We start from the raw sequence: 13166 nt of genomic DNA, 5'->3' as shown, positions 1-13166 counted from the left end.
TCATTGGAAGGACTGATGCTGAAGCTGAAACTCCAATACTTTGGCCACCTGATGCGAAGAGCTGACTCACTGGAAAAGACCCTGATGCTGGGAGGGATTGAGGGCAGGAAGAGAAGGGGACAACAGAGGATGAGATGGTTGGATGGCATCACCGACTCAACGGACATGAGTTTGGGTCAACTCCAGGAGTTGGTGATGGACTGGGAGGCCTGGTGTGCTGCACTTCATGGGGTCGCAAAGAGTCAGACACAACTGAACAACTGAAATGAACTGATACATTGAATAGTATGCAGTTATGAAAAAAAAACACAGGAAGCTCTGATGTGAGCTTCAAAATCTATTGTATGAAAAAAATCAACATTGGAATAGTGTGTGATTTTTAATTTAATTAATTGAAGGTCGCTCAGTCCTGTCCGATTCTTTGTGACCCCGTAGACTGTACAGTCCATAGAATTCTCCAGGCCAGAATACTGGAGTGGGTAGCCTTTCCCTTCTCCAGAGGATCTTCCCAACCCAGTGATTGAACCCAGGTCTCCTGCATTGCAGGCGGATTCTTTACTAGCTGAGCCACAAGGCAAGCCCAAGAATACTGGCGTGGGTAGCTATCCCTTCTCCAGAGGATCTTCCCAACCCAGGAATTGAACTGGGGTCTCCTGCATTGCAGGCGGATTCTTTACCAACTGAGCTATCAGAGTGTGTGAAGAAAACTAAAATTTGTGTTATAGAGAAGGACAGCATTATTTAGATGTGCATATATACACTTGTGTGGCTTCCCAAGTGGTGCAGTGGTAAAGAATCCACCTGCCAATGCAGGAGACACAATAGAAGCAAGTTTGATCTCTGGGTTGGGACGATTTCCTGGAGCAGGAAATGATGACATGCTCCAGAATTCTTGCCTGGAAAACGGCCTGGACAGAGGAGCCTGGTGGGCTGTAGTCCATGGGGTCGCAGAGTCAGACATGAGTGAGTGACTGAGCACACAAGGTGTTTCCACTCCTTTCATAAGGTAGCTACATAAAATATTTCTAGGACAGGGAAGAAGAACTGGGGAACTGGCAATAGGGGTAGGAGAGAGCAATTTTACACTTTGACTTTTTAAAATTTTTGAATCTTGATTCATGTTTCAAGTATTATCTACTCAAAAATAGTTAGTTAAAATTAAAATGAACACGATGACAAAAGTTAAAATAAGACATACTACAGTAATGACAAAAAAAGTAATACATATGTAGGATCAAAACATTCAAACAGTACAGAGGGCTATAAAATTAAAACAAAAAACTTCTCTCTCCTATATGGTATGCTTTTAAAAGAACATTTGTTGTACTTTATGCAGCATTTCTAGATATTTTGTGGTAGGAGAATTTTTGGATTATCTAGTCTTCCACATGGAGAAGGCAATGGCACCCCACTCCAGTACTCTTGCCTGGAAAATCCCATGGATGGAGGAGCCTGGCAGGCTACAGTCCATGGGGTTGCTAAGAGTCAGACACGACTGAGCGACTTCACTTTCACTTTTCACTTTCATGCATTGGAGAAGGAAATGGCAACCCACTCCAGTGTTCTTGCCTGGAGAATTCCAGGGACGGCAGAGCCTGGTGGGCTGCCGTCTATGGGGTCGCACAGAGTCGGACACGACTGAGGTGACTTAGCAGCAGTACCAGTAGCAGCAGTCTTCCACAATGGAAAGGAAAATGTCCCTTTCTAACGTTTTCAGCATTAACTGGAATGTTTATTATTTCGTCTCCACATCTATGGGCTCCTATTTTGAAACCAATATCCAATGGACAGGGAGCATTTGTTGCATGATAATTAACCTGGACCCTGTGACTTCTTGCTCTATTGGGTTGTCTTATCCACCAATCATAATGCTCTCTTTATCAGCCAATCAGAGTTTCAAGAAACAACTCTCCTCTTAATGACCTCTTCAGTGCCTGCCTTATGGTAGGCTCTAGGGATAGGGATGAAAAGGGGAGATTCTTTGCCCCTTGTCTGATCAGGTGAAGATTTTACTAAGCTGACCCATTCTTAACCCAGGAATTCTTTACCTAGCCTAGTGGAGGCTCCTTAGAATCACCTGGGAGAAACTCTAAACATTGATGCCTAGGCTTTACTCCCAGATGCTCTGATTCAGTAGAAAGTGGGCTCTGAATAATGATGTTCTGAACCTTTGGTGATTTTTATTGGGGGGTGGCACAGTATATATAAAAGTGCAATTTCTATAAGGCCTTTTGAAATCATAAAAATGGCCTATGAACTGAGAGTCCACTTGATTCAGTTTCCCTTCAGGGCTAAGTGTGTCTGTCTTTTGCAACCCCCTTGAGGCCAGTCAGCCTCAGTTTGAACATGTCCCTACCCACCCACCCCCGCCCCCAGACAGGTTACTCAGTCCCCACAGAGATAGCTTGTTCAGTCTCAGAAACACCTCAGCTTGTCCCAACTCCTCTGTCTTTTCACCTCCTGCCCAGTAACTCCTCAGCAGCCAAGTGGAGTTTCTGCTAAACTGGCCTTAAATTCTACCAGTCCTAAGAACAACTGGAGGAGGTAACCTTCCAACATTTGATGCTTTATGCCATGAAAAATCTATGAGGGGCTCTTATCATACACCCTTAGGACTGGAAGGGGCCTCAGAAATTTTACAAACACACACACACACACACACACACAGAGTCAGTTCTCAGGTTTTGGTGTTAGTTATGTTCCAAATGTTGCTATGAACACAAATTAGTGAATATTGAACAATTGCTCCTAAGGAAAATACAGGATTAGGCACCTGCAAGTCTCTGCCCACAACATATTTTGTCAGTTGATCAATAAATAAGCTGGTTTTATGTGTTTCTGTTTAAAGACATCCTGTTATTCGTATTTGAACTAAGGGCCAATAACACTATATAACTCATGTATAAGCCAAGTTCAGTATTTTCTTCACAGTGCACCTGACACCCTTCTTGTATCTAGGTATACCAGGTAGTACTTCAGGCACCATGGTTGCCGGAGATTTTTAAATGGTGAAATCAAAACAAAAAGCACAAAAATGTGAAAAACATGGCACTAAATCATGAGAAGCACATTTGTTTACAGCATGAACTGGACAGGGTCCTGTGTAACCTCAACTGAGAACAGACACGTGGGGCAAGTCACATTTTTCCCCCCACCTCCAGAGCTCTTGGAGTATTGATTTTGGGGTTACAGATACATTCTTTTTTTTTTTTTTTTTTATAATCAAAATTAGAAGTCACGTTATGTCCATAGTTAAAGTACAAAGTGTTGCATCAGTCCATTTTAGGGTTGTTAGATGTCATCAGTTTAAGAAGAGGCATCACATGCGATTGTTGTTGAAGGTATTTGCAGACTTGGAGAAAGTCTTTTCCTTGAGGTGGAGATGTTCACCACGGGAAGCCTTCCACTGATGAAGAGGGGAGCGCTCCACAGACCCAGCGGTTAGACTGATTGTGAAATGCTGCGTAGGAGTGAGCCCAGGGCAAGAAGGCATTGTCTTGAGGATCAAACAGCAGACTCAGGATCTTTGGCGTCAGCAGAAGTAGGTTCACATAGATTATCAGGCCCATCTTGTCCTGAAGAATCCCAGACGAGCCCTCAAGATAAAGGTTGTTTGGTGAATCACGAAAAGACGGCCGGGATTCTTGGCCTCTGGAGGAGAGGAATTCAATCCGGGGCCAGAGACGAGGCTTGATCGCTCAGAGCTTTTGTGCAATAGAGTTTATTAAAGTATAAAAGGGATAGAGAAAGCTTCTGACATAGGCATCAGAAGGGGGCAGAAAGAGTACCCCCAGATACATTCTTATCAGTAGGAAAATCTGCAAATTCAGAATCAGCCAATAAAAATCATCCCCTAAATATATATCCACAACATACCTACATATATATATTCCCTGTATCAAGTGCTAAAGGCTTTGCTTCTATCACCTCGCTTAATCCTCACAAGACAAAAGATCACACAGCGGACTTTCCTGGTGGCACAGAGGATAAGAATCCGTCTGCCAATGCAGGGGACACGGGTTTGCTCAAATTCCTGGTCTGGGAAGATCCCACAAGTCCCTGAGCAACTAAGCCCCAGGTTACCACAACTACCGAGCGCAGGTGCTGCAACTACTGAAGCCCGGGCATCTAGAACCTGTGCTCCCCAACAAGAGAAGCCACCACCTTGAGAAGCCCGTGTACCGCAAGGAAGACTAGCCCCTGCTCCTTACAACTAGAGAAAGTGCACAAAGCAAGGAACATCCAGCAAAGCCAAAAATACATAAATAATGAATAAACCATATTATAAACACTAAAAAAAAAAAAAAAGTCACACAGCTAGTGACAGGACTTTGGTTTTATTTTAGACATTCTTATAATAAAATCCGCCCCCCTTCCCCGTAGTGTATCTGTTCTAACTACTAAGACCGATAGGATACAGAGCAACTGCCAACCTTTCAAAATTTTTCCTCAGGCTACCCTTTCGTGAATCCGGTCTTGCCCTCAACCTCAGGCCCAGGCCTTGCTGCAGGCCACAATCGCCCTGAGTATAGAGAACCTAAACCTGAAGGACTGGTACTATGCTGTAGAGCCTTTTTCAAGGGCTGAAAGGGACTGAGTTTCCAACCAACCGGTGAATTCTCGCCTTGAACTTCGTCCACTTAAGTCCCCTAGCACTTCCCTCCCTACACCGAGGGCGCGTCGCCGTGGACTCCGCGCACGCGCACTTTCCCAGTTCTGCCCGCCCCGCCCCCCGGCCGCCTCCTTCCGCGGGCCTCCCCGCCCCGCCCCTAGGCCGCCTCCTGTCGCGTCCTTGACCCCAAGAGCTCAGGCGGAGCTGCGGCTTCAGTCTGCGCCAACCTCAGACCTGCAAGCTCTACGTCCGCTGCGCCCGCCTGTGCACATAGTGGTTCGAACAATGTCTTTGGCCGCTGCACAGTCTCTGCTCCGGAACCGGGTGTTTGTGGTGGGGGTTGGGATGACCAAGGTAAACAGAGCCGTGGGTCCCCGGAGGTGGGCTCCCTGCTCGGCTCAGCCTGGGTGAGGCCGCGGGAGCCCTGAGTGACCAGGAAACGGGGGTTGGGGTGGGGTGTGAGGTGTCAGGACTTGACGCCGTCCGTCTGTCTGCCCTTCCTACCTGAGGGCGCCACTGGCTTCCCACCGACCAGCTCGGCTCCTTGTCTGTGAGGCATCAGAGTGGCGATTCGGATGGGTTGTGATGTTGATATCTCTGCGGAATCATAATGTCGCGGTGTTTTTCTGCGGCTATATTTTCCTCCTTCTTCCCTTTTCTTCCTGGGGCGCAGTTTGTGAAGAAGACCTCAAGATGACCCAAACTCCGCACCTCCTTTGAATATGTATGGAATCCTAAGTTGTGTGGACTTGTAACTGAGGCAAGGTTTGCCCCATACCCAAAAGGAAAGCAGGTCGTGAATGTCGCCAGCCCTGCACTTCCAGGAATACTTCCTGTTGGATCCCTTCTCAGTTCCAAGTATAGGAGTAGAAATCTTAGTGATTCTCAGCGTCTTGGCACAAGTGGCAGGTTTTCTGCATCCTCCGACCTTTGCGTTTCTCACATGGTACTCTGCTTGGTACTCAGGAGGCCAGAGGCAGCTGCAATCTCATTTCTTGATATGTTCACTACCTCTGTGCTCCAGTGATGCCAAAGTACTGATAGTTTCATCCCAAACTTTTTTATGCCTCTGTTGCTTTGCTTTCTGTTGTTTTCTCTACTTAAGACCATTTGTCTTCACTTGGTTAACTTGTTTGCATTTTTAAAAGATCAGTTCAGATCTTCTAGGAGAAGTTCTGATTCTCCTGACTGTCCCATAGAGCCCTGTACTTAACCTCTGTCGTAGTACTTTATATTTTATCCTGAAATTCTGTTTATGTGTCTATATTCTTCTTTTGCATATAGCCATCTCCCAGGTTAATTAATTGCTATACCTCTAGGACTTTGAAAATACCTTCTGCCTGAAGAGCTCAGTAAGTGTTAGTTGAACACTATTCAATGGATATGCTTTGTGACAGAGAGTTCCTATGGGGAGTTCTCTTTCCACTAAAACAGCCTTAAACTTTTAAGGTCCTGCTCTGTGTTTCATAGACAGCTATGTATAGCAGAAGGGGCAAGGGAAATCTAGGGGATCTTTTTATAAGGGAAATAATCTCACTCCTTTTAAAAAATATTTATTTATTTGGCTGTGTCAGGTCTTAGTTGCATCACACAGGATCTTTAGTTCTGGCATGTTAGATCTAGCTCCCCAGCCAGGGATCGACCCAGGGCATCATGCATTGGAAGCTCAGATTCTAAGCCACTAGACAACCAGTTCAGTTCAGTCACTCAGTCGTGTCCGACTCTTTGTGACCCCATGAACCACAGCACGCCAGGCCTCCCTGTCCATCACCAACTCCCAGAGTCCGCTCAAACTCATGTCCATTGAGTCGGTGATGCCATCCAACCAGCTCATCCTCTGTCGTCCCCTTCTCCTCCTGCCCTCAATCTTTCCCAGCATCAGGGTCTTTTCCAGTGAGTCAGCTCTTCGCATCAGGCGGCGAAAGTATTGGAGTTTCAGCTTCAGCATTAGTCCTTACAATGATTATTCAGGACTGATTTCCTTTAGGATGGACTGGTTGGATCTCCTTGCAGTCCAAGGGACTCTCAAGAGTCTTCTCCAACACCACAGCTCAAAAGCATCAATTCTTCGGCGCTCAGCTTTTTTTATAGTCCAACTCTCACATCCATACATGACTACTGGGAAAACCATAGCCTTGACTAGACGGACCTTTGTTGACAAAGTAATGTGTCTGCTTTTCAGTATGCTGTCTAGGTTGGTTGTAACTTTCCTTCCAAGGAGTAAGCGTCTTTTAATTTCATGGCTGCAGTCACCATCTGCAGTGATTTTGGAGCCCCCCCAAAATAAAGTCAGCCACTGTTCCCCATCTATTTGCCATGAAGTGATGGGACTGGATGCCATGATCTTAGTTTTCTGAATGTTGAGCTTTAAGCCAAATTTTCTACTCTCTTCTTTCACTTTTATCAAGAGGCTCTTTAGTTCTTCACTTACTGCCATAAGGGGGGTGTTATCTGCATATCTGAGATTATTGATATTTCTCCTGGCAATCTTGATTCCAGCTTGTGCTTCACCCAGCCCAGCATTTCTCATGATGTACTCTGCATATAAGTTAGATAAGCAGGGTGACAATATACAGCCTTGACGTGCTCCTTTTCTTATTTGGAACCAGTCTGTTGTTCCATGTCCAGTTCTAACTGTTGCTTCCTGACCTGCATACAGGTTTCTCAAGAGGCAGATCAGGTGGTCTGGTATTCCCATCTCTCTCAGAATTTTCCACAGTTTATTATGATCCACACAGTCAAAGGCTTTGGCATAGTTAATAAAGCAGAAATAGATGTTTTTCTGGAACTCTCTTCCTCTGCCTTTTCTAAAACCAGCTTGAACATCTGGAAGTTCACGGTTCACATATTGCTGAAGCCTGGCTTGGAGAATTTTGAGCATTATTTTACTAGCGTGTGAGATGAGTGCAATTGTGCGGTAGTTTGAGCATTCTTTGGCATTGCCTATCTTTGGGAAAGGGTAAACCATTTAAATATGATGTGTTAGGACATTTGGTTAAGTATCAGTTCAGTTCAGTCGCTCAGTCGTGTCCGACTCTTTGCGACTCCGTGAATCGCAGCACGCCAGGCCTCCCTGTCCGTCACCAAGTCCCAGAGTTTACCCAAACCCATGTCCATCGAGTCAGTGATGCCATCCAACCATCTCATCCTCTGTTGTCCCCTTCTCCTCCTTCCCCCAATCCTTCCCAGCATTAGGGTCTTTTCCAATGAGTCAACTCTTCGCATGAGGTGGCCAAAGAACCCCATTCTTGCCTTGGTTAAGTATAGTAGATTGGAAATATGAGTTTGGAAATATCATATTGGAAATATCACTATTGGTGCTTTCCAAATCTCACAAAAATGACAGTAAAGAAATTAAAGTATTAACCCATCACGATGAAGTGACTAGGAGAGGAAACAGCAGAACGATGCAGAAAAACACTGGATGATTAGAAGCTGATGGAAGTGTGGTTATTGACTCAAAACAGAGAAACTCAGAGCCCAGGTTCTTGAAGAAGGGTTATATTGGCTGAGTCTTCCTGTAGAACTCGAGAAGGCTTAGGATCTGCGTATACTAGATGTCGAGTAAGGTGGGGATGAGAGGAGGGAAGAAAAACAATTCCCTGGTATAATTGGATTCCAAGATCCTTTTTACCACTAGGTGACTATCTGTTCCTTGTCAAGGTATAGGAGGCTTGTTCCCTGGAGAAACTGAACTGATGCATCTCTAGAATCATCTGACCTTTAGGTTTAGTGGAAGACAGGGGTGAGGCCCAAGTTTAAAAAAGGGAATTAAATGGAATTCTGTATAGGATTAAATGATAGTAATTACCAGCCCTGTTCCCAGAGCATTGTTGATCAGGTACATGCCAGCTTCATGGCAAATTTTAGAAATCATGTGAAAAGGCTCCAGAGAAAAGTCAGATTATCACTCTACTCAAAGGGCAAGATTTTAATGGACTTGAGTGTAGCAAGAGTATGAAAAGTTCATTGATATTCTTTTAATTTTCAACATTGCCTTTAGCCTGTCAGAAACTCCCACTTGTCACATTTTAATCTAGTATTAAGAAAGATTATCCACAACTATCTTAAAAGGTTATTAAAGTGTTTCTCCCTTTTCTAACCGCATATCTGTGTGAGGTCAGATTTTCTTCATAGACTTCAACCTAAAAAATAATGCCAAAGGTTGAATGTAGAATCAGCTGTGTCAGATGTAAGAATTCACCTGCCTCTTATGAAAGCAGATATTAAAGAGAATTGCTGAAGTGCAAAACAATGCCCCTCATCAGTTTTTCTTGGGGGGAATATAATACTTTTTCATAAAATTATTTATGTTAACATGTAATGGGTTTTTTTTTTGAGTGAATTGTTATTTTAAATGTCTTGTTATACGTGCTAATAGGGTAAATATTGGTAACTATAACCCTCATGATCAAAGTTCTGGCATCTTCAGTGATTTTTAGGAATGTAAAGCAGTCTTGAGACTAAAAAGTTTTGAGAATTACTGGTTCTAATCATTGGAGAAGGCAATGGCACCCCACTCCAGTACTCTTTTGCCTTGAAAATCCCATGGACGGAGGAGCCTGGCAGGCTTCAGTCCATGGGGTTGCTGAGTCGGAGACGACTGAGCAACTTCACTTTCACTTTTCACTTTCATGCATTGGAGAAGGAAATGGCAACCCACTCCAGTGTTCTTGCCTGGAGAATCCCAGGGACGGCGGAGCCTGGTGGCCTGCCGTCTATGGGGTCACACAGAGTGGGACACGACTGAAGCAACTCATTGAACACTAAAAGCTGCTAACAACACAAAGAGAGAAAATCATATGCTTCCAGATGAAAGAATATACCACAACTGATAATTTTGCTATAGAGATAGAGTGAGTCTGCAAGATTCTGGATCCGGCTGCCAATTTGTGGGACAGAGAACAGAGGAACAGATTGAACTGCATGAGTATGCAATCTATAAAGTCCAGACTGAGAAACTACAGTCCCAGCAGTCTGGGTTCTTTAACAGATGTGTTGAGAGGAAAAAAATGTAGTGGAGGGGAACCTGTAAAGTAAAAGAGAATTTAAAAGACCCATAATTTTTTTTTAAAGGCAAGGCTGAAATATAGTGTCCAAGACACTTGGGTGATAGAACTACGAAATACTACAAGGAAGCGATAATTATAAGGATCAGGATAATAATTACTTTGGGGGTGAGGCAGGGTTGAGGTAAGGGACAGCATGTTTAGAAGAGTATGTGGAGTGGCAGGGAAAGTTCTGTTCTGTAGTTTGCATGGTTGTTGTCAAAAATAAAGGTAGACACTAGGTTAAGTGTTAGGGCAGATTTTAATCAATAGTATGCTATTGCAAAAGTCCAATGTGAAGTAACTTTATCACAAGTGAATAGAGAAGAGGAATCAGAGAAGCTTGAATAGAATTTGGTGAAGGAGAGAATCTTTGTCAATGATTACAAGAGAGTTTGCTTAAACTTTAAAAAATGAGGCAGTTAACTCCAGGAAAAACAAAGCAAAACAAATTGCTCAATGAAGCACATATAATCATAATATACAACCTGGCCCAATAATAAGCAACATTATCTTAATAAGGTAAGCACTACATACTGATTTAATTTAAAACTTGTGTTTCTACTTTATAAGGAGGATGGAGAACTGTAAATATATAAGTGAGGTGGTCTAAGAGACCTAATTCTCATTGTCCCTTATTGGAGACTATGATATAATTTCTTAAATTGATAAGTCAAGAAATAATAGTATCAGAATATTTAGAAATGTGACATTTTATAAAATAAATATCTAAAAGGATTGAAAATGGATGTTTTGGGAGCAAGTAAGACTAGTGAGTGGAGGGTAACAGATTGCTATTTTTATTATAAGTTTTAGGATAGGTTTTTATTTATTTTTTGCATTTCTTAGCTGTGGACTTTCCTTTTCTTTCATTTACCTAGCTCCTACTCATCCTTAAATACCTTATTTAAATAAATATCTGTTCCTATGGGAAGCCATTCTAGTCCGCTGAGGCTGGGTAGTTGTCGCTCACAAATCATTCTGTAGTTAGGACCCTGTTGTGTAATTGCCTGTCTTTCCAGTAAATAAGTTCCCTGCGGGTACAAACTGTATATTATTTATTATCAGAGTCCAGCAACACTGATAGGTACTCAGTTTGTTTTCATTTAAATGACTGCTGCTATGTCGCTTCAGTCGTGTCTGACTCTGTGTGACCCCATAGATGGCAGCCCACCAGGCTCCCCCCATCCCTGGGATTCTCTAGGCAAGAATGCTGGAGTGAGTTGCCATTTCCTTCTTCAATGCATGAAAGTGAAAAGTGAAAGTGAAGTCGCTCAGTCATGACTCTTAGCGACCCCATGGACTGCAGCCTACCAGGCTCCTCCATCCATGGGATTTTCCAGGCAAGAGTACTGGAGTGGGTTGCCATAAATGACTAGATGAATGTATTTCTGTGGTTCTCTCTTGTGAGAGACTGTAACCATACTGTTTCCTTTTATTATCTTCTATATTTCTAGTTCACAAAGCCTGAAGTCGAGAACTCGAGAGACTACCCTGACTTGGCAAAGGAAGCAGGTAAAATAGAACATTTAGATCTTTGAACATTGTAGTTTATTGTGTTGTCTGTCTTGATTGTGGAGTAGCCTTGCAATTTTCATAGGAAGCTTTTTCAGGGCCAAGCAGTCTAAGCTTAGGTATCAGTTTAAGGGAAATTCTGGCTTCCAGAGATCAAATTGCCAACATTCAATGGATCATAGAGAAAGCAAAGGAATTCCAGGAAAACATCCACTTCTGCATCATTGACTATGTGAAAGCCTCTGACTGTGTGAATCACAACAATCTGTGGAAAATTCTTCAAGAGATAGGAATACCAGACCACCTTACCAATCTCCTGAGAAACCTGTATGTGGGTCAAGAAGCAACAGTTAGCACCTTACATGGAACAATGGACTGGTTCAAATTGGGAAAGGAGCATGACAAGGCTATTTATTGTCACCCTGTTTATTTAACTTATATGAAGAGTATATCATGGGAAATGCCAGGCTGATTGAATCATAAGCTGAAATCAACACTGCCAGGAGAAATATCAACAACCTCAGATATGCAGATGATACCACTCTAATGGCAGAAAATGAAGAGGAACTAAAGAGCCTCTTGATGAGGGTGAAAGAGGTGAGTGAAAAAGCTGGCTTAAAACTCAGCATTCAAAAACTAAGATCAAGGAATCCGATCCTATCACTTCATGGCAAATAGAAGGGGAAAAAGTACAAGCAGTGACAGATTTTACTTTCTTGGGCTCCAAAAATCACTGAGGATGGTCACTGCAGCCATGAAATTAAAAGACGCTTGCTCCCTGGAAGGAAAGCTATGACAAACGTAGACAGCGTATTAAAAAGCAGACACATTGCTTTGCCGACAAAGGTCTGTACAGACAAAGCTATGATTTTTTCCAGTAGTCATGTACGGATGTGAGTGTTAGATCATAAAGAAGGCTCAGCACTGAAGAATTGATGCTTTCAAATTGTGGTGCTGGAGAAGACTCTTGAGAGTCCCTTCCTTGGACAGCAAGGAGATCAAACTAGTCAATCCTAAAAGAAATCAACCCTGAATGTTCATTGGAAGGACTGATACTGAAGCTCAAGTGCCAAAACTTTGGCCGCCTGATGTGAAGAGCTGACTCATTGGAAAAGACCCTGATGCTGGGAAAGATTGAAGGCAAGTGGAGAAGAGGGTGGCAGAGGATGAGATGGTTAGATAGCATCACCAACTCAAGCGACATGAATTTGAGCAAACTCTGGGAGATAGTGAGGGACAGGGAATCCTGGTGTAGTGCAGTCCATGGGGTCACAGTGTCGGACGTGACTTCGCGACTGAACAACAAAGCCTTCCCACACGTGGAGACCTTGGAAACTTCTTGGTCCCATGAAGTTGTTTAGGTACAGTCCTTCTCCTGTGAAGCCTTCCCCTTCCTCCTTTCCCTGGCAGATTGTTGCCAGGCAACCCAGAAAAGAGTATTGTCATTTTTCATTAAACACTCCTTGTCTCTCCAGGTACCTTGTGCACTCGGTGTTCATAAATTAGATTTCATTTCAACTCCGTTACACAGGTCTGTGTTTACTCTACAGGGAATAATAGCATCTCTGCCCCCCAAAAGGAAGGTTCGTGAGATTGATTAGCTGATGTTGATTCTCTAGGTGTACAGTATTCAGTGTTTATCATTTGGTTGTTAAATCTTCTCCTCTTGACTGTTGTCTCCAAACAGCTTCTACTTTTCTTTGAAATAGGAAATGTTTTAATCAATTTTTCTATGTATTTTTTGTTCTATTTCTTTTAGTTAGTTAAAAGTGGTTACTATAATAATATATGGATAGAATATTTTGATTATAAGATGGTAATGTTGAGATGAAGTTATTAAGTTTGAATTTACCTCTGGAATTGTGTAATAACAAGAAATTCAGCTTGATTGCCTGTTTACTGATTACAATTTTCTTCTTTTGCAGACGTTATTAGGAAAATGAACTCAAGTTAAAAAAGGAATTTTTAAACTCAATAAAAAAGGAATTTTT

At 42.9% G+C, this 13166-nt stretch overlaps 1 protein-coding gene across 6 annotated transcripts in view; it reads left to right on the top strand.

Moving 5' to 3' along the window:
* Window positions 1–4820: 4820 nt before the first annotated feature.
* LOC145504461 (sterol carrier protein 2) overlaps window positions 4821–13166 on the top strand; it is a 112534-nt gene continuing 104188 nt past the window's right edge. For all 6 annotated transcript variants that reach the window (XM_081485281.1, XM_081485286.1, XM_081485282.1 and 3 more), the window contains exons 1-2: window positions 4821–4966; window positions 11118–11175. In XM_081485281.1, the coding sequence (XP_081341407.1) occupies window positions 4898–4966; window positions 11118–11175 (127 nt within the window). In that variant the 5' untranslated portion in view covers window positions 4821–4897. The remainder of the gene's footprint in view (window positions 4967–11117; window positions 11176–13166) is intronic.

The sequence above is a fragment of the Giraffa tippelskirchi genome, chromosome 5 (genome assembly GCF_054371585.1).
Source record: "Giraffa tippelskirchi isolate mGirTip1 chromosome 5, T2T-mGirTip1v1.2.pri, whole genome shotgun sequence".
Lineage (NCBI taxonomy): Eukaryota > Metazoa > Chordata > Mammalia > Artiodactyla > Giraffidae > Giraffa > Giraffa tippelskirchi.
Note: the sequence above shows the minus strand (reverse complement) of the source record. Positions and strands in the feature narration are given on the sequence as shown.